The sequence below is a fragment of the Pseudoliparis swirei genome, chromosome 7 (genome assembly GCF_029220125.1).
Source record: "Pseudoliparis swirei isolate HS2019 ecotype Mariana Trench chromosome 7, NWPU_hadal_v1, whole genome shotgun sequence".
Classification (NCBI taxonomy): domain Eukaryota; kingdom Metazoa; phylum Chordata; class Actinopteri; order Perciformes; family Liparidae; genus Pseudoliparis; species Pseudoliparis swirei.
The window spans coordinates 1,082,975-1,098,679 of NC_079394.1; the positions used below are offsets into that span (position 1 = coordinate 1,082,975).

The following is a 15,705-nucleotide window of genomic DNA, read 5'->3' on the forward strand; positions in this document are numbered from 1 at the left end:
TTTAGTTATATCATCCCTAATGCTGAAATGGAAGAAAAAGAGCTTGTTATTCAGGATGCGGATGTTCAAGGATTACTCTCATTTTAGGATGCGATGCCAGCGGTCTACAGAATGACGGCAAAGATCTGACTTGTTCTGTTGCTGGAGTCCACACTTCCATGTTCAACAACTTATGGATGTGTGTCGTTGGAAGAAGCCGCTGGGGCTGATTACTAGTTGAGTTCCTGCAATCAGGGACTTTTACTCTTAGAAGTTTCAGTTTGTTTATTTATCTCATTCTTTAAGACATATTTACTTAAATGAAAGGGATTTTTGATTTTGTCAAATTACTTTTGATTGGAAAACTCAATCTTATGATTAAAAGAGCACATTTAAGTTGAAACCAGGTGACTTGTCTTGGCACCTGTATTTCCCAAAGCCTACCGAGATCTGAGATGATGGGATGCCATATGGTGAGTATTATTATTATATGAGTAACATTCAAATGAAGTGACGAGAGACAAACGTGTTGCTTCCACTACGTGTATCCTGTGACGATCCCATGAAAACAAACTGAATCCAACGCAGCAGATGAGATGCGTTGCTCACCGGCTGCTGCACTTGTTAATACCCCATCTCAAAAATGCATCTACACCTTTTCTGTGTAAGAATAAATGATGGGGGGGGGGCGGGAATGAGAGGATTTCGTGGTTGGAGAAGTGAAGAGCTGCCCTGTAGGAAGGCCTGCTCCCAGCACCGGACGCTGGTCAGTCGGTCTGGTGTGAACTTTCCTCTCTGGTTTGAGGCGGAGCTGGAAATAAAGTGTGTCCCGTCCAGCAGCAGCGCTCCTGATTTATAGATGAGCGTGGTCTCTGGGACGGGGGCTCCGCCTCTCCTCCGCCGCAATGCAGTTACTCGCTCCTTTTTCCTCTCGCCGTGGATGAGAACTACACACTCTGCCTTCATGAATCCTCACTGGAGGTCACTTAATTGTTTTTTTTTGCAGAAGTAAACAGATTTGCCCAAACGCTGTTGTATGTGATTTTTCATTCTTTATTTATCTGTTTCATATTGCATATTCTCAGCAGCTTATACATAACATACTAATCATTGTCTCTAGCATTGCAGACCAAGAGTGAGAAGCTGCAGTTCCCCTGTCAGGAGAAGCTGCATTAAGGTGCACAACAAGCAGAATTCAAGTCTGTCTTACTAATGTATCTGTAAATATAATATAGACATTTGTATCTCTTTAAATATACGTTTTTTATATTCAATATCTGTCACAATCTTAAGCTCAACATTATTTTGACATCTGTTCCCTATCAGCAGGATTCATTTTAAATGCACTTGTTATTCATTGAGGGCAGTCGTCACATTCACAGAGAGTTAAGCATTCTGCTTCACGACAGTCGTACGTGAGAAGCGTCGGGGGGGGGGGCCAAAACGGAGGGGGGGCGGCACTGGCCATACGGAGTGGGGGGGGCACTGGCCATACGGAGGGTGCACGCGCCTATTTGCCACAGAAATCACTATTGCTCACATACCGTCGCCTGCTTTGCTTTGGACATTAAAGCGCCGCCTCAGCAGCCGGCTCTATCCATCCCTTGTTCCTGCTCCTCCTCCTCCTCCTCCTCCTCCATAGTTCTTTGGCATCTCCACCTCCTCATGCCTCAGCAGCCTCACTTCTTGGCCTTCTCCTCCTTGCTCTCCTTTGACTCTGTGCCAGAAGATTTCTCTGCCTTCCCTTCCTCTTTTACCTCCTTGGTTGCCTCTGGCTTCTTCTCGTCTTTCTTGCTCTCGCTTTTCTCGGGTTCACTTTTGGGTGCAGCCTTCTCCTCTGGCTTCTGGTCCTCCTTCTTGTCCTCTGTGTTCCCGGGCTCGGCCTTAGCGGCCGGCTTCGGCTCCGGCTCGGCCTTCTCTGCTTTCGGAGCAGAGGGTTTCTCCTCCTTGGCCGGGGGGGCGCTCTCTTTGGGCTCCGGCTTGGGGGCCGGTTTGTCCTCGGAGGGCTTGCTGGGAGCCGCTGGTTTTGAAGCGTCATCCATCTTTGGCACTTCTTCTTCCTTGCTCTCTTTCTTTGTTTCAGCTTTGTCTGCCTTCTCTGGCTCTTTCTCCTTGGACTCTTTCTTCTCTTCCTTCACAGGTTGTTCCTTCTCCTTCTTCTCCTCTTTGACAGCCTGTGGTTTCTCCTCTTTAGGTGTGTCTTGAGCAGCGGCAGGCTCCGCCTTCTCTTTCTCCGGTGACTTTGGTTCAGGGGTCTTGGGACGAGGAGATTCAGACTCAGGGGATTTACTGGCCAGGGACTTTGACTCGACTCCCGCTGGGGACTTTGACTCTGGGGCCTTTGACTCAGGGGCCTTTGACTCAGGGGCCTTTGACTCTGGGGACTTTGACTCAGGGGCCTTTGACTCTGGGGCCTTTGACTCTTCTCCTGCTGGGGACTTTGACACAAGTGACTTTGACTCGTCTCCTGCTGGGGACTTTGACTCTGGGGCCTTTGACTCTGGGGCCTTTGACTCTTCTCCTGCTGGGGACTTTGACACAAGTGACTTTGACTCGTCTCCTGCTGGGGACTTTGACTCTGGGGCCTTTGACTCAGGGGCCTTTGACTCTGGGGCCTTTGACTCAGGGGCCTTTGACTCTGGGGCCTTTGACTCTTCTCCTGCTGGGGACTTTGACACAAGTGACTTTGACTCGTCTCCTGCTGGGGACTTTGACTCTGGGGCCTTTGACTCTGGGGCCTTTGACTCTTCTCCTGCTGGGGACTTTGACACAAGTGACTTTGACTCGTCTCCTGCTAGGGACTTTGACTCAGGGGCCTTTGACTCTGGGGCCTTTGACTCTTCTCCTGCTGGGGACTTTGACACAAGTGACTTTGACTCGTCTCCTGCTGGGGACTTTGACTCTGGGGACTTTGACACAAGTGACTTTGACTCGTCTCCTGCTGGGGACTTTGACTCTGGGGACTTTGACTCTGGGGTCTTGGCCGGTGATTTGGGCTTTGGGGATTTGGCTGCTGGGGATTTTGGTGGTGATTTGGATACGGGTGATTTGACAGCAGGAGATTTAGGCAGAGGAGATTTGGATTTATCTTCCTCACCTGCATCTTCTTCCTCACCCTTCTCCTCTCCCTCCTCATCCTTCTCCTCTCCCTTTTCTTCCTCCTTCTCTTCTTCTCCCTCTCCTTCCTCCTCCTTATCTTCTCCTTCCTGAACTTCTTCCTCTTCTTCTTTGGTTTCCTCGCCTTCTTCTTTCTCTTCCTCCTCTTCATCGGCCTCCTCTGTCACCTGGGTCTCATCTGTCTGTTCCTCCACTATGACTGTATCTGAGATCTCCTCTCCTTTCAAGTGGGAAGACATTCTGCTCTCCAGGTAAGAGTACGGACTTCCTCCTGACACAAAGCGATTCTCCTCTCCCTCCAGTAACTTCCTGTTTTAAAGACAAAAGACATGCAGTCAGCAAAGAAATGTCAATAACGTTTGTCATTAAGAAGCCGAAACATTCTTTTAATTATGTGTGAACCCTGACCAACCTATAAGCAGCAATCTCAATATCTAAAGCCATCTTCACATTCAGCAGCGCCTGGTATTCTTTCAGCTGGCTGGCCATCTCCCACCGGGTGGTCTTCAGCTCGTTGTCCATCTGGTTGATGGTCTCCTGTAAAACAACGTCGTCTCACGGGTCAAATGTCATACAGGTGCTATAAAGGGAAGTGAAATGTTTGCGTTGATCGCCTGCCTGGAGGGAGTTGAGGTCATCGTGGTGTCGGTCTTCATTCTCCAGACGCTGCCTCTCCAGGGAATCCTTGGTTCCCCGAAGGGTCTCCAGCTCAATCGTGCGGCTCTGGAGCTGCCGGCGGTACTCTATGATCTCCTCCTGGCTTCCACGAATCGCACCTTGGTTGGTCCTCGCCGCTTCAGACAGACGCTCCATACGCACTGCAGATGTTGCATACAAAAGAATGTAGTTAGGTCCCATTTGCTGTCTTATACCGTCGAGTAGCTACACGTCATGTAGCTGACGCTTTAATCCAAAGCGACTGACAATCCTGTGACATTCAGACACTGTAGAGCAGCTACAGGGAGACACTCAGGGTTAAGTGTCTTGCTCAAGGACACATCGACTAGGGCGGGGATTGAACCTCCAACCCCCTGATTGAAAGACGGACCTGCTACCCACTGACCCACAGTCGCTCACAGTATGCCCAAAGACAGCTGCTGGCATTCTTACTTATTCCAGAGACATTCATAGTTTGTCCATTTGTCTTTCCGCTGTATAGACATCTGACATCTGTCCTCAGAGAGGCTCTGCGGGGAGCCTCGGTTACCTTGGCGATGTCCATCTGTCATTCAGGAGTCTGACTCAGCGCCCTCCCTCCTCCGAGCTTGAATGAGCCACACTGCTGCAGTCAGCTGGACACCCGACAGGAAGGTCATCCAGTGTGCACTTCTCACTGGTTATCCAATCAGCATGTACATGTGCAGCAACGGTAAATCTATAGTTCATTAAGTTCTGTGACTTTTCTTGGCCTTTAGGGTTGTTGATTGTGAGTTTGTGCTGGACCTCAAAGGTCAGTATAATCGTCACGCGGGCGCTCACAGGGCTTCATCTGTCATCCGTCATCTTCTACAGCTTAGCCGTATACGTCCATTCTTACAGTGCACTCCAATGGCCACATTGTGGTGCCTTGTCTGACCTTGGCCGCTTCTATTCGTGGAGGTTCGGGGTAAGAGGCAAAGCAGGAACACACCCACCGTGACCCACAGCGCACATTCATCAGTCTCCTCTCTGTGTGACACCTCTCTCCTGCAGCGGTAGCCTTAAATACAAATGTTCATTCTGCGGCAGCGATGCAGCCGCAGAAAGCTCCACTGGTTAAATTATTGATTAGCCTAAGGATCTCTGTGCATTTTATAATCAAAATACCTTGACTTACTTAATTAGCCTTTTATTGGTTATTAAACGTCCTCTCTTTAGTTAAAGTTCACAATATGGTAGGTTAAGATAAAGGTTACCAGATCGGTTCACCTGAAGTCACCATACGTAATAATAATATTAATAATAACATTAATAATGATTCGAATTGATATGGCGCTTTTCTAGACACTCAAATACACGTCATAGCGTGAGTGCCCCTTGTAGCTCTGATATGATATACTCACCTTAAATCACATAACACATTGGGGCTACAATGAAGCGACAGGCTGCTGTAGAAGTCCCAGGGACGACGACAGGCGTCAGCACCTCGGACAGAGAGCATGCACTATATTCTGCACGCGGACGTTTCTATTAGTTTGGTTTTGTTTCAACTTTTCCTTTCCAGCCAACTCACCGTTGAACCATTCCTCCGCCTGCGTGGAGCTCTTGGACGCGTGGCCGTCCAGCTGCGCGCGGATCTCTCGCAGTGCGCCGGTGACGTCGGTCTTGAGAGTGTCTCTCATGTCGAAGCTCACCTGTGCGCCGTGGATCTGCTCGAGGAGCTCCGCCACTTCTTCCTCGTGGTTCTTCTTCAGGAAAGCAGCCTCCTCCTCCAGGGCGCGCAGCTTCTTGTCCAGCTCCATCCGCGCCAGCCGGCACTCCTCCACATACTTCTTCATGGTGCGCGCGGCAGCCTCCAACTCTTCCCGGTTTCGCGCCTCATCATCCATCCTGACCCGCATCTGCTGGACGTCTTCCTCCAGGTGCTCGTGCTCCAGAGTTACGCGGACCTTCTCCCCGGTCAGCTGCTGCAGGAGCCCCTTCAGGTCGCCCAGCTCGCGCTCGTAGTGCTCCCCAACCGAGGCGCGCCCGGCCTGGCTCTGCCGCAGAGCTGCCGCTTCTGCCTCCAGGTTGCGGTTGTGCATCTCCAGGTTGCGCACCTTGTCGATGTAGCCCGCGAACCGGTCGTTCAGAGTCTGCAGGATCTCCTTCTCGTTCCTCCGTGTCATGTCGCCATTGAACGTGTCCAAGCTGTCCACGGGGGGTGGCTGGCTGTAGTTGACGCGGCGGCGCTGCGAGTGGAAGCCGCTGGAGGACACGGCGGCCGGCCGAGCCTTGCGGTACGAGGTCGAGCCGAAGAGGTGGTGGTCCACGTTGAAACTCATGCTGGCTGCGCCGGTGAGAAGTGACTGCAGAGGAGCGAGAGCGCAGGCTTTATAGAGGAGGGGGAGAAAGCCACAGTCAGCACCAGGACTCCGTTTAAAGAGATATCTGCCTGCGCAGGATATATTTAATCATTGTTTAGTTAAGGATGAGTTGTAGTTTTACTGAATATATTACTAAGGTGGGTTCCATCAAAGCAACACAGCCAAATAATGGTTTTGTAAAACATGTTCGAAAATTAGTTTGAACTTCATTTAAGACATGTGTAGAAATACATTTCAAATAATAGTTAGTTTGGTTCAATGATCAAAACATTAGTCATGCTAGGCATATTCGATACTGTCAATTAGTATTGCTCTTTTTATAAACAGCCAATATTAATTTGTACTTTTGCAAGATTTTACACATTTGAAGACATATTGGGGAAGAGGTCGCTCAAATCTGTGTGAACTGATTGTGTGCAGTGTGTTCTGCTGATGCTCTCTGTAGCACTGCTGCAGTGTGAGTTTGCAGATCCAGCCAACCCCCTCACGAGTCCACTGCTGGGCCATCGGCAGACCCTCCCTTTCCCTCTCTTGTTACAGAACACACAAACACGGCTTGTTTCTCCCGGTATACTTGAAACGTTACTTTAAAATCTCTTTCTTCTTCTCTTTGTTGCAGCAGAGTGCATCATCTGCAGATGTGCACATGCAGTGGCAGCAGCATTAGCATGTACACGGACAGGTGATAAAGCACTCACTCACAAACTGGACTGCCTGTCTGTCAAATCTCATGTTGATGGCTCAAGTTCAGGCTGAGTGAGTTTCCTCTGCAGGCCTTCAAGGAGCATGAACCGTGAACACGCCTTTCCCTTGAGACACATGTTGAAGGAAAGACGGCTCAGCACAGTCATACGCTGTATCAGCCATTCTTCGTCCCTGTGAACACATGTGTCGTCAGCCCAATGACACCCAGGGGACTGCGTGACACCCGAGGCCCTGTAGCCTGTCCTCCAGCACGGCTGTTCAAGGTGCTGACATCGTATTTCTAACGTGAAACATATTACATGTTGTCATTATACTTCTGACATTTCTTAAACAGCGTGCAACATGTTATTTGCTCCATGTAGTGGGATGTGCACCACATCTCCCTGTTCAGAGGGGCAGGACAGAAATAACATGCATCACACCCCCTCCACCCACCAGCTTCATGTTTAATCCATAAGGAGAGCAGAGGAGCCAGAATGCAGTTGTGATGCGATCAGGATCTTGTTTACTGTATAGCTGGTGTTCCTGGATGCATGGTTACCTGAACCAACTGAAGTCTGCAGAAAAAAGACATGTGAGAACATATATACTGGAGAATCATCTCAAACGGACACACTTGAGGTTTTATCAGTGAGAGTGCATGAGTATATTCATAATCAAAACGGTGTTACGCATCACTGTTAGAAAGTTGTAAAATGACCACAAACCAGGCCGATGTATGTCTGTTGTTGGTTTCTTGAATCAAAAGCATTCTGCTGCCTTGATGCAACTCATCACAGGAACAAGTTCTATATGTGAATGCTGGCAGAGGGACAGCACACACAGAGATGGGATGCTCCTGCTATGTAATGACCTTGTCATTGAAGGGATGGATGGACAGAGGGGAGACAGAGAGATGGAAAATAGCAGGATCGATGCAAAGGAAATTTTCACAAAACGTGAAACCCTTCCTGTCTCCGAAAAAGAAAGAAAAGAGCACGTGACGAAAGACATGTGTTGTGTACACGCCTTTGTGTGAGAACACATTGTGGAGCAGTGGTCAGGACTTTCCCTTGTTTTCCATGGTGGTATATTTAGAGCTTTCTGCGATTTGAGACGATGAAAGAAAGAATGAGTCTGGTGGTCGTGATGAAGACAGGCGATGGACGTTGCAGTCAGGGAACAAGATGGTGCACTGAGAGGAGGAGGGGCGGGGGGTGGGGTGATAGAGGGATGAAAGGACAGGACTAGAATTGGTTGAGAAAAGAGAGAGTCACCTTGGGAGGGACAACGAGAAAAATGGCTCTCCCGGCAGTCTTGGGGATGAGTCAGCAGCTTTACAATTACAGTCTTGGCTTGTGTGCACTTGCTTGGTGCTGAATATATTCAGGTGGTGCACTGTGTTGTGTCTGTGCGCCTTTTTAAGGCTACAAAGGGAACGACAGAACACAAACAGCAGAAGCACAGTGTCCAGAGCACAGGTGAAATGAGCTCTGTCACAGCGCCACCTGCCGGACGGCTAGCAGACTGAGGGTGTAGTTGCCTGATGTGACCACAGGGGGCAGCACCGCCCCACTGTGAAGGGAATACTGAGCATGGGTGGGAGAGCACAGATTAGAGTACTGTTCACGTTCTTAAAGGACACAGGGGGTCATTATAGGGTATTTGTGTCTTTGTTTATTTATTGGATCCCCATTAGCTGACGCCTTAGCGACCGCTAATCTTCCTGGGGTCCACAGAAAGGACAAAATACAATACATACAAAAACATACAAAACATATCGTGAAACCAACAGTTAAAAATAGTACAACAAAGTAAAAAAATAGTGCAGTCAGATGCTCAGTACAGTTGAAGGATAAAATATATGTTATGCAATTCAACTTAATTCATACAAAGAAAAGGAAAAAGAAAATCAGATGACTAAAAAGCAATAGAATACGTCAAGTGGTGAATGGTATGATTTAAATGTAGGGATTTATTTTGTATATTTTATTTTATTTTAATTTATTTTAATTTTGTTTTGGGGGTAAAGCGAGAACTGACAGATTAATACTCCAGAGGGTGGCGGTAATGCACCAATTATATGGATGCCAACCGCCGTTAAAGAAGAAGAAGAAGAAGAAGAAGAAGAAGAAGAAGAAGAAGAAGAAGAAGAAGAAGAGAAGAGGAAGAGGAAGAGCCCCAGTGCGCTCGTGTTTACTTCCGGTTGGAGATAGTTCCACTTTCACCAAACGAGGGAAAGTTCAAATCAAACATCACGAACTTGTTCACAAAGCAGCGATATTAGATCTGAGAGATGCATCAAGCGTCGTCTTTATTAGATAGATGGATCCAGGAAAACAACGAGTTGGTGAACAAGTGGAAGGTACGTTAGCAGAGTGTTTTCATCCGTGAGACTATCAGATTCACGTTAGTAAATATAGCCTACCGAATATATATTGTTGGGGTAATTTTTGTTAACAGATTTTCCTCTGCGCTTTTGGTCGATTGATTATTTTAGCTGAGGAGAAATGACCAGAGGGAGGAGAGGCATCCATATCTGTTCATGTAAAGTTAATTCAGTTTATTTATTTCAATTCAATTTATTTGTAGAGCCCATTTTCACAAATTAGAAATTCCCCTCAGTGCTTTACAGTCTGTACATATAGACATCCCTGACCTTTGACCTCACATCGGCTCCCAAACAACCCTTCAGAGGGAAAAAGGTCAGAACCCTTGAGGAGAGAACAGAGGAGGATCCCTCTCCAGGATGGACAGGTGTCATAGATGTCATGTGACCAGAAGGAATCATTACACACACATTAAAACACAGGAACAACACAATGAAGATAACAGAGTGGATGAAGAGTTGGTAGTTGGCATGGACCACCATCCAGACCTCCACCATCCATCAGGCAGATGGGATCTATGAAGTCTCAAGTCAAAAGGAATCTGGGGAGAAAGCAGAGTTAGTAATCCACAATAGAGATGAAATAAATATTGTTTGGGTAATTTCTGTTAACAGATTTTCCTCTACGTTTTTGGTCTATTGATTTAGCTAAGGAGAAATGACCAGAGGTAGGAGAGGCATCCATATGTTTTCATGTAAAGTTAATATGGCAACCACCGTACAACAAAGCCTTGAAAGTAACATGTACATCCAATATAAAAAGTAAAAGTAGTCCTTATCTAGAATAGCTACTCCATAAATTTCACATTTTATTTCATTGATATTATTATGACTGATGTATTAACATGTGAGCAGCAGTATTTTAATGTTGTTGGTGGTTGAGATGGAGCTGATTTAAACTAATTTATACTGCTGAGTAATGCTATTTATATGTATCAATTAAATACCGTTCATCATATATTTTGCATGTAAAATCTTTTTTAAGAAGTAACTTAAAAATGTATCTGATAGATCTTATGGAGTAAAAGTACTCTTAGCAATATGATGTAAGTAAAGTATGAGGACCTTATAATTTGTACTTAAGTCAAGTTTCCAGTTTACTTTCACTTCAATGTTTCAGCAGCAAGAAGCAGGAGGCGATGCGTCGACCCGAGACCAGAACCAGAACCACGCCCGTCTGACATGGTGTTCCTCCCAGTTTCACAAACTTGTAATCAAAATCCAAGGTGCTCCATCTCCTTTTATAATGATCACATCGACTTATTTTGGGGTCTTGGGGTTTGAGTGTAGTCACTCTCAGAGGTCGTCAGGAACTCATGTGACAAGCTTCCCGTGGTCGGAGAGCTTAGCTGTTACCTTCATGTGTCCTTTCCTTTCCCCGTGCCCCTCTCCTGCAGGTATCCCTCCTCTTGCAGATCACAGCCAGTTGGAGCTAACAGTGGTGTACAATGCCTGCGTGTGCTCCATCGCTCGGTCTCAGTTCTCAGAAGCTGAGCTGCTCCTCACACAAGCCACAGAGAGACGTACTGAGGACCAGACATTCAGTTTTATATTAGTTTGAAGGATCGCTCAACTCTGACTTTACCAGTTCTTGTCCTCTACAGTTCTACGGATGAAAGGAGATGGCTCTGTTGCTTCAGACCGTTCTGTGTTTTGGAGAACAGCTCTCAAATCACTGGGAAACACAGCTTTGGATCCCTGTGTACTTTACCTGCTCTGTCTGCAGTGGACAATATGGCTGGCCACCTGCCAGCTGAAAACCATACAGGGATTTCAAGTAAGATGTTATTTCTAGGTGGTGTTCTCTCACTTATTTGGTGTGGTTTAAAGGAACTGCATCTGTTTAGGCTCATGAGGTAGTGTTGATCTGTCCTATGTGGACCAAGCAACTGTACGTAGTCCTCCTAAGCATCTCAGTTAGCAGTCAGCTTCCAAGTGAACTCTGCCATGTTTCTGATTGTGATGTAACCAGTGAGAAGGCTATGTGATATGGATATGTTGTTTTTGTTTGAAGAAATAATTACAAAATGCAAACTTTATTAAAATTCCCCAATATCTCTTTTCCTGTGTCAGCTAAATTTATATTTTCCGGCATGCAACAGTGTCCAGTCCACAACTGTGTGGGATACTGTAAAACTATACGTTATTATTCCCTGTGAGGCAGGATGAGCTGTTCTCTGTGTTTGAGACACGATCACCTGGAGGTCGGGGTGAGGAGTGGAGCGTGCCGAGGAGCAAGTCCTCTGACGTTCTCCTACTGGTGATGGACCAAAGAAGGCTTATTGAATTATTGAAGATCTGTACCTTCATTGCCCAAGGTCAGCAACATTCATGTTTGACATTAACCTATATTAAGGGAAAAGATTCAGTTTTCTATGACCAGATTAATATATTATATAAAGCCTAAGCAAAGAGTTAACGTCTTTATTTGAGCTAAATACACATTTCACCATCTATTCACTTTTTTGCACTATTGCCCCTAAGAGAGAAATGAGGCCCACAAACTCGGCACAGGAACGATTTTATCTGACTCCTAGCGTTTATATTATTTCGTAATTAAAATGTTATAATATAACTAATAATGAATGTAGTCATAATACTGTCCTCTGTATGTTTCATGAAGGTGCGGAAAGATTGAGTGAGGGCCAGAGTTCAGAAGCGCTGCCTGGTCTGCAGACCGCTTCCTCCCTGCCTGCTCCCAGAACCCTGGTCGCATACACACACCTCCTCTCAGGCTGCTGCCGGGCCCACATGGTACCAGCTGAGTCTCGACAAACGGAGCAGAAACAGAATACGAACTTCTTTTATTCATTAACAGGTTTGATGTGAGAATGTGTGTTTACTGTCGTCTCCAGAGCTGCCCTCAGATGGCCCTGCAGTGTTACCGGGTGGCGCTGGAGACAGACCCCCGGTGTGTGTGCGCTCTGTACCGGAGCATGCTTATTTACCGCGAGCTTGGCAACACACAGGCTGAGATACAAGCTCTTCGTCTGCTCCACTCTGTGAGTACCACAGACCAAAAAGATGCAGGATGTCTGTTAAATGTGTCTTAATGTGTGTATTGTAGAAGTAATTCTGCTAAAAAAAAATTGTAAGTGTTAAAGTGGACTAGATCTCAGAAGTTGAGCCAAAACATTGATCTGCGGACTGAACCATGAAGCCTCTCTTGTCCCACAGACTTTAATGTTGCCCTCGACCACAGAGTCTGCTCTGGCTGCTCCTCATCTCCTCCCTCCGTCCTTACTACTGCGCAGCCAATCACTGAGCAGCCTGCTCTTAGTTCCCTCTGCCCTCTCCATCCTGCACAGTCTTGCCCTGAAGTGTGTGCTCCATGAGAGGTGAGAAGACAGGTCCGTTACTGGCAACTTAGCACTGCTGAAACCCAGAAGACGGACATGTGAAGGGACTCATGCACACCGTGCACATCGCGGGGGTTCAACAGCTTTTCCTTTCAGAGTGTCCGAGGGTGTGGAATATTATTTGGACCTGCTGGCTACACTTCACTCAGAAGATCAACATGGAGTAAGATGGAAAACAAACACGCAACATTATTTATGAACTTTTAATATGTTTAAATGTATATATGCGTGCTATGTGTTCCTTAATGAGAAGTCATAATGTGTTCATCCCACGAAGGAATACCTTCTTGACACATTGACTTCTGTTGGCCACATGCTTCCGTCTCAGGTGCATGTTGAGGGTTCTCCCCTTCCCAAGTTGCCTGAGCTATACCTGCAGGCTGGCGCTGCCTTGCTCATGGCCCGCCGTGCCGCAGATTGCATGGCGCTGTGCGATGAAGTCATCACTACGACACTGGAGCTGCTGCCCGGGAAAGTAGTGTTGGAAGAGCCGGAGGAGAAGTGTGAGGCTGAGACCAGGGCTCTGTGTGCAGAGGGTGGAGATAGAGTGAGGATGGTGCTCTGGGTGGGTGCTGCCTACCTCCTCCAGGGTCACTGCCACACTCACCTGAGCGACTGGAAACAAGCTGTGACTCACTACACAAGGTCGGTCACAGGAAATTGCTTATCATTCCAAAACACTGATGACAGAAATGAAGCCAGACACATAAGACTGCTCTGCATTACAGGTGTTTCAACCTGCTGGTGAAGGTGCACTTTAAAAAGAGAGGTGAGCACTTTACTAAGTTTGTTTTTAACACTTTGGAGAGAAATGTCCCTTTTTACACAGCTTGCAGCAGTTCTACTCAACTTGCGGCCTGTGAGACAGATGAGGTGCTGGGTTCTAAGTCAACTAATAACCAATAGGGATTTATTTTGTACTTTCAATGTAAATAAAGTGCCAGAGTACATAACGAAAAGGATCACAATAGACTAATAGAGCTTGCTTGGAAATAAATGTCTGTTATTTGTTTATTAAGTGGCCCTTGGCCTCCTGTCATTTTGCAAAGGTGTGGTTTCCCTGCCCGACAGCTACTCCTACAGTTTAGTCTGTTGTTTGTTTAATTACAGGTTGCCAACCACAGATTCCCAGTGCAGACATGGTGGGAATGCCGGGAACAGATTTGTGTATCCTCCAGAGGCTAAAGGGGCTTTCGCTAGCTGGAAGGGGCGTCAGCTTCACCCAGACAGACCAACTGAGAGAGGCACTGAGAGACCTGCAGCTCAGCATGCAGGCATTCCCAGGTAAACGCCACAGCCTACAATGTAACGGTAATAATGTCAATGCACGAGGGTAGAAGTAAGTTACGGTCAGTTATATGCACTTTAGGCCTCTACATGAGAATTATGAACTACCATTTGAACAGTGTATATCTGTAATGTTCGTTCAAAATGAGTTGACAGTACAGCAGAAGGGTCGACTGAATGTGAAACTCATTTTCCACTCATCTCTGTTCTTTAATGAGGAGCAGATGGTTATTAAATGTTTACTAAAACTAAAATGTTCACATCTTATCTTTCAGGTTTTTAACACCACACCTATAGTTCTACACATGTATGAGCCAAGACCTGTGTCATCTTGACATGAATGTACTCTAGAACTGTAGTGAATCTGTATTTGGTTTGTGTGTATTAACGCTGCATGTTCTGTCTCAGAGTGCACAGGTGCAGGGCTGTGGAGCGGTGAGGTGCTCTGGAGGCTCGGCAGGAGACGGGAGGCAGTAGCTTGTTGGGAAAAGACCTGGAGCATCACCCCACAATCCTCACTCCAGTAAGACATTGACATTTTGATATTCACTGTTCTTGCTAAGTCGGTGTGAAGTGTACAGTACGTGCACACTTCACTCCTGTCCACCAAAATGCATCTCTGGTGACCTGTTTACATGTGTACAGCTCTAAATACAGGTGTGAATGTGCCCACAATCGTAGAGTGGGGTGAACGCAGATGATTCCCAACTATGCTTCAGAGGTTCTTTGCTCAACTTAATGCGCATTAAGACAGACGCTAAAACAGCTCTCTTTTTCTGTTTGTGAGGCAACTTTAAAATCATACAACAAAAATCCATGCAAATGAGAAATGCATGATTTGTTGTTGTGGTTTACCAGAATCTGATTCTGATTCTATTCCACTGTACCTACAATATTTATTAATAAGAACAATTTAGAGGTTTTAACTGTAGCTTGATCCATCACAGAGGGACTTCTATAATATCCACTAGCTGTTTAGTCAAGATTGCCGTGTGCAAATGTGTATTTTCTTTCCTAAGCAGAGGACACTTTCCTACAGATGAAGTCATATATGAATAGGGAGGCTAAGACCTGGTTACAAGTTATACAAACTGCATTTTAATCTCATTCTGATGCCACATGAACTGGAGTCTGTCACATTTGGATTTAGATATAATCCGATAAACTGCTGATTTAAGATACTAGTTTGATCAAGATTAAGCCACTAGTTGTTTAATCAGTCTCCAACTGTTGTGAAGCACATTATTTTGATGTTCATGTTAATTTTTACTGGTTTATGCCCTTTTTTTGCAGGAGTCTATCGGTGTACTTACAGGAACCTCAGTCTGGCCCTTTGTTGGATTCCACGGAGCTGCGCCGCAGAATACAGGACATTGGTTCTACCTTGTCAGCCTAGAGAGACAAAAGAAGAACACCTTATCGCCTACTGAACAGGATCAACTGTCTCTGGCATGTGAACTGAAAGCCATGCACACAACAAACATGTATCTACCGGGGCAGTGAAATAAAGCATCTGGAAAGGGCTTACAGTGTTTGAGACTGAGAACAGTGTGGGTGGTTTATGGATGAGATTAACATTACTTTACATACTGTAGTTTGATCACAGAGGGTCTGGCTTGTAAGAAATGCATTGATTATTTTGGAAAGGAAAGAGTCCTCCAGACTTCAACTTTAATACATCATTTTCAAGGTAGTACATAATCCATAGTACTTCAGAAGATACATACAATAAGCTGTTATGCTGCTCTAAAACTCCTATATGTATCGATTGTATAAAATGCTCCAAATATAGTGCACAAATTAATGTGCACTGTTCTTTACATATCTACTGTTATGATCACCAGTCAAAGCCAACGTTCATGTTTATACGACACTTCAACAACAA

General features: G+C 46.1%; 2 protein-coding genes across 3 annotated transcripts; one reads left to right on the forward strand and one right to left on the reverse strand.

The window, feature by feature from the left end:
- Nucleotides 1-1,494: 1,494 nt before the first annotated feature.
- Nucleotides 1,495-6,059, reverse strand: LOC130196649 (neurofilament medium polypeptide-like). The gene is made up of 5 exons (XM_056418938.1): nt 5,309-6,059; nt 3,715-3,914; nt 3,509-3,633; nt 2,875-3,405; nt 1,495-2,268 (listed from the first exon to the last, which is right to left on the reverse strand). Exons 1-5 carry the CDS (start codon nt 6,057-6,059, stop codon nt 1,659-1,661), a joined length of 2,217 nt encoding a protein of 738 aa, XP_056274913.1. The 3' UTR covers nt 1,495-1,658.
- Nucleotides 6,060-8,960: 2,901 nt separating this feature from the next.
- Nucleotides 8,961-15,343, forward strand: fancg (FA complementation group G). 2 transcript variants are annotated; one of them, XM_056419569.1, is made up of 14 exons: nt 8,961-9,150; nt 10,295-10,400; nt 10,572-10,697; nt 10,779-10,951; nt 11,339-11,492; nt 11,798-11,928; nt 12,030-12,176; nt 12,352-12,512; nt 12,630-12,696; nt 12,862-13,178; nt 13,262-13,302; nt 13,644-13,817; nt 14,229-14,343; nt 15,114-15,343. In XM_056419569.1, exons 1-14 carry the CDS (start codon nt 9,082-9,084, stop codon nt 15,214-15,216), a joined length of 1,884 nt encoding a protein of 627 aa, XP_056275544.1. In that variant the 5' UTR covers nt 8,961-9,081; the 3' UTR covers nt 15,217-15,343. The 2 variants fall into 2 exon arrangements, with proteins under 2 accessions (XP_056275544.1, XP_056275545.1); XM_056419570.1 differs by having other exon boundaries at nt 10,298-10,400.
- Nucleotides 15,344-15,705: the final 362 nt, after the last annotated feature.

Bases quoted from the DNA above. Each gene is read 5' to 3' on its own strand.
- LOC130196649 (XM_056418938.1), bottom strand. From the start codon at position 6,059: ATGAGTTTCAACGTGGACCACCACCTCTTCGGCTCGACCTCGTACCGC. The intron at 3,406-3,508 runs GTTGGTCAGGGT...TCTTTAAAACAG, and splicing joins ATTGAGATTGCTGCTTATAG to GAAGTTACTGGAGGGAGAGG. The intron at 2,269-2,874 runs GTCCCCAGCAGG...GTCCCTGGCCAG, and splicing joins TCAAAGTCCCCAGAGTCAAA to TAAATCCCCTGAGTCTGAAT.
- fancg (XM_056419569.1), top strand. From the start codon at position 9,082: ATGCATCAAGCGTCGTCTTTATTAGATAGATGGATCCAGGAAAACAAC. The intron at 11,929-12,029 runs GTACCAGCTGAG...TGTCGTCTCCAG, and splicing joins GCTGCTGCCGGGCCCACATG to AGCTGCCCTCAGATGGCCCT. The intron at 12,697-12,861 runs GTAAGATGGAAA...CTTCCGTCTCAG, and splicing joins ACTCAGAAGATCAACATGGA to GTGCATGTTGAGGGTTCTCC.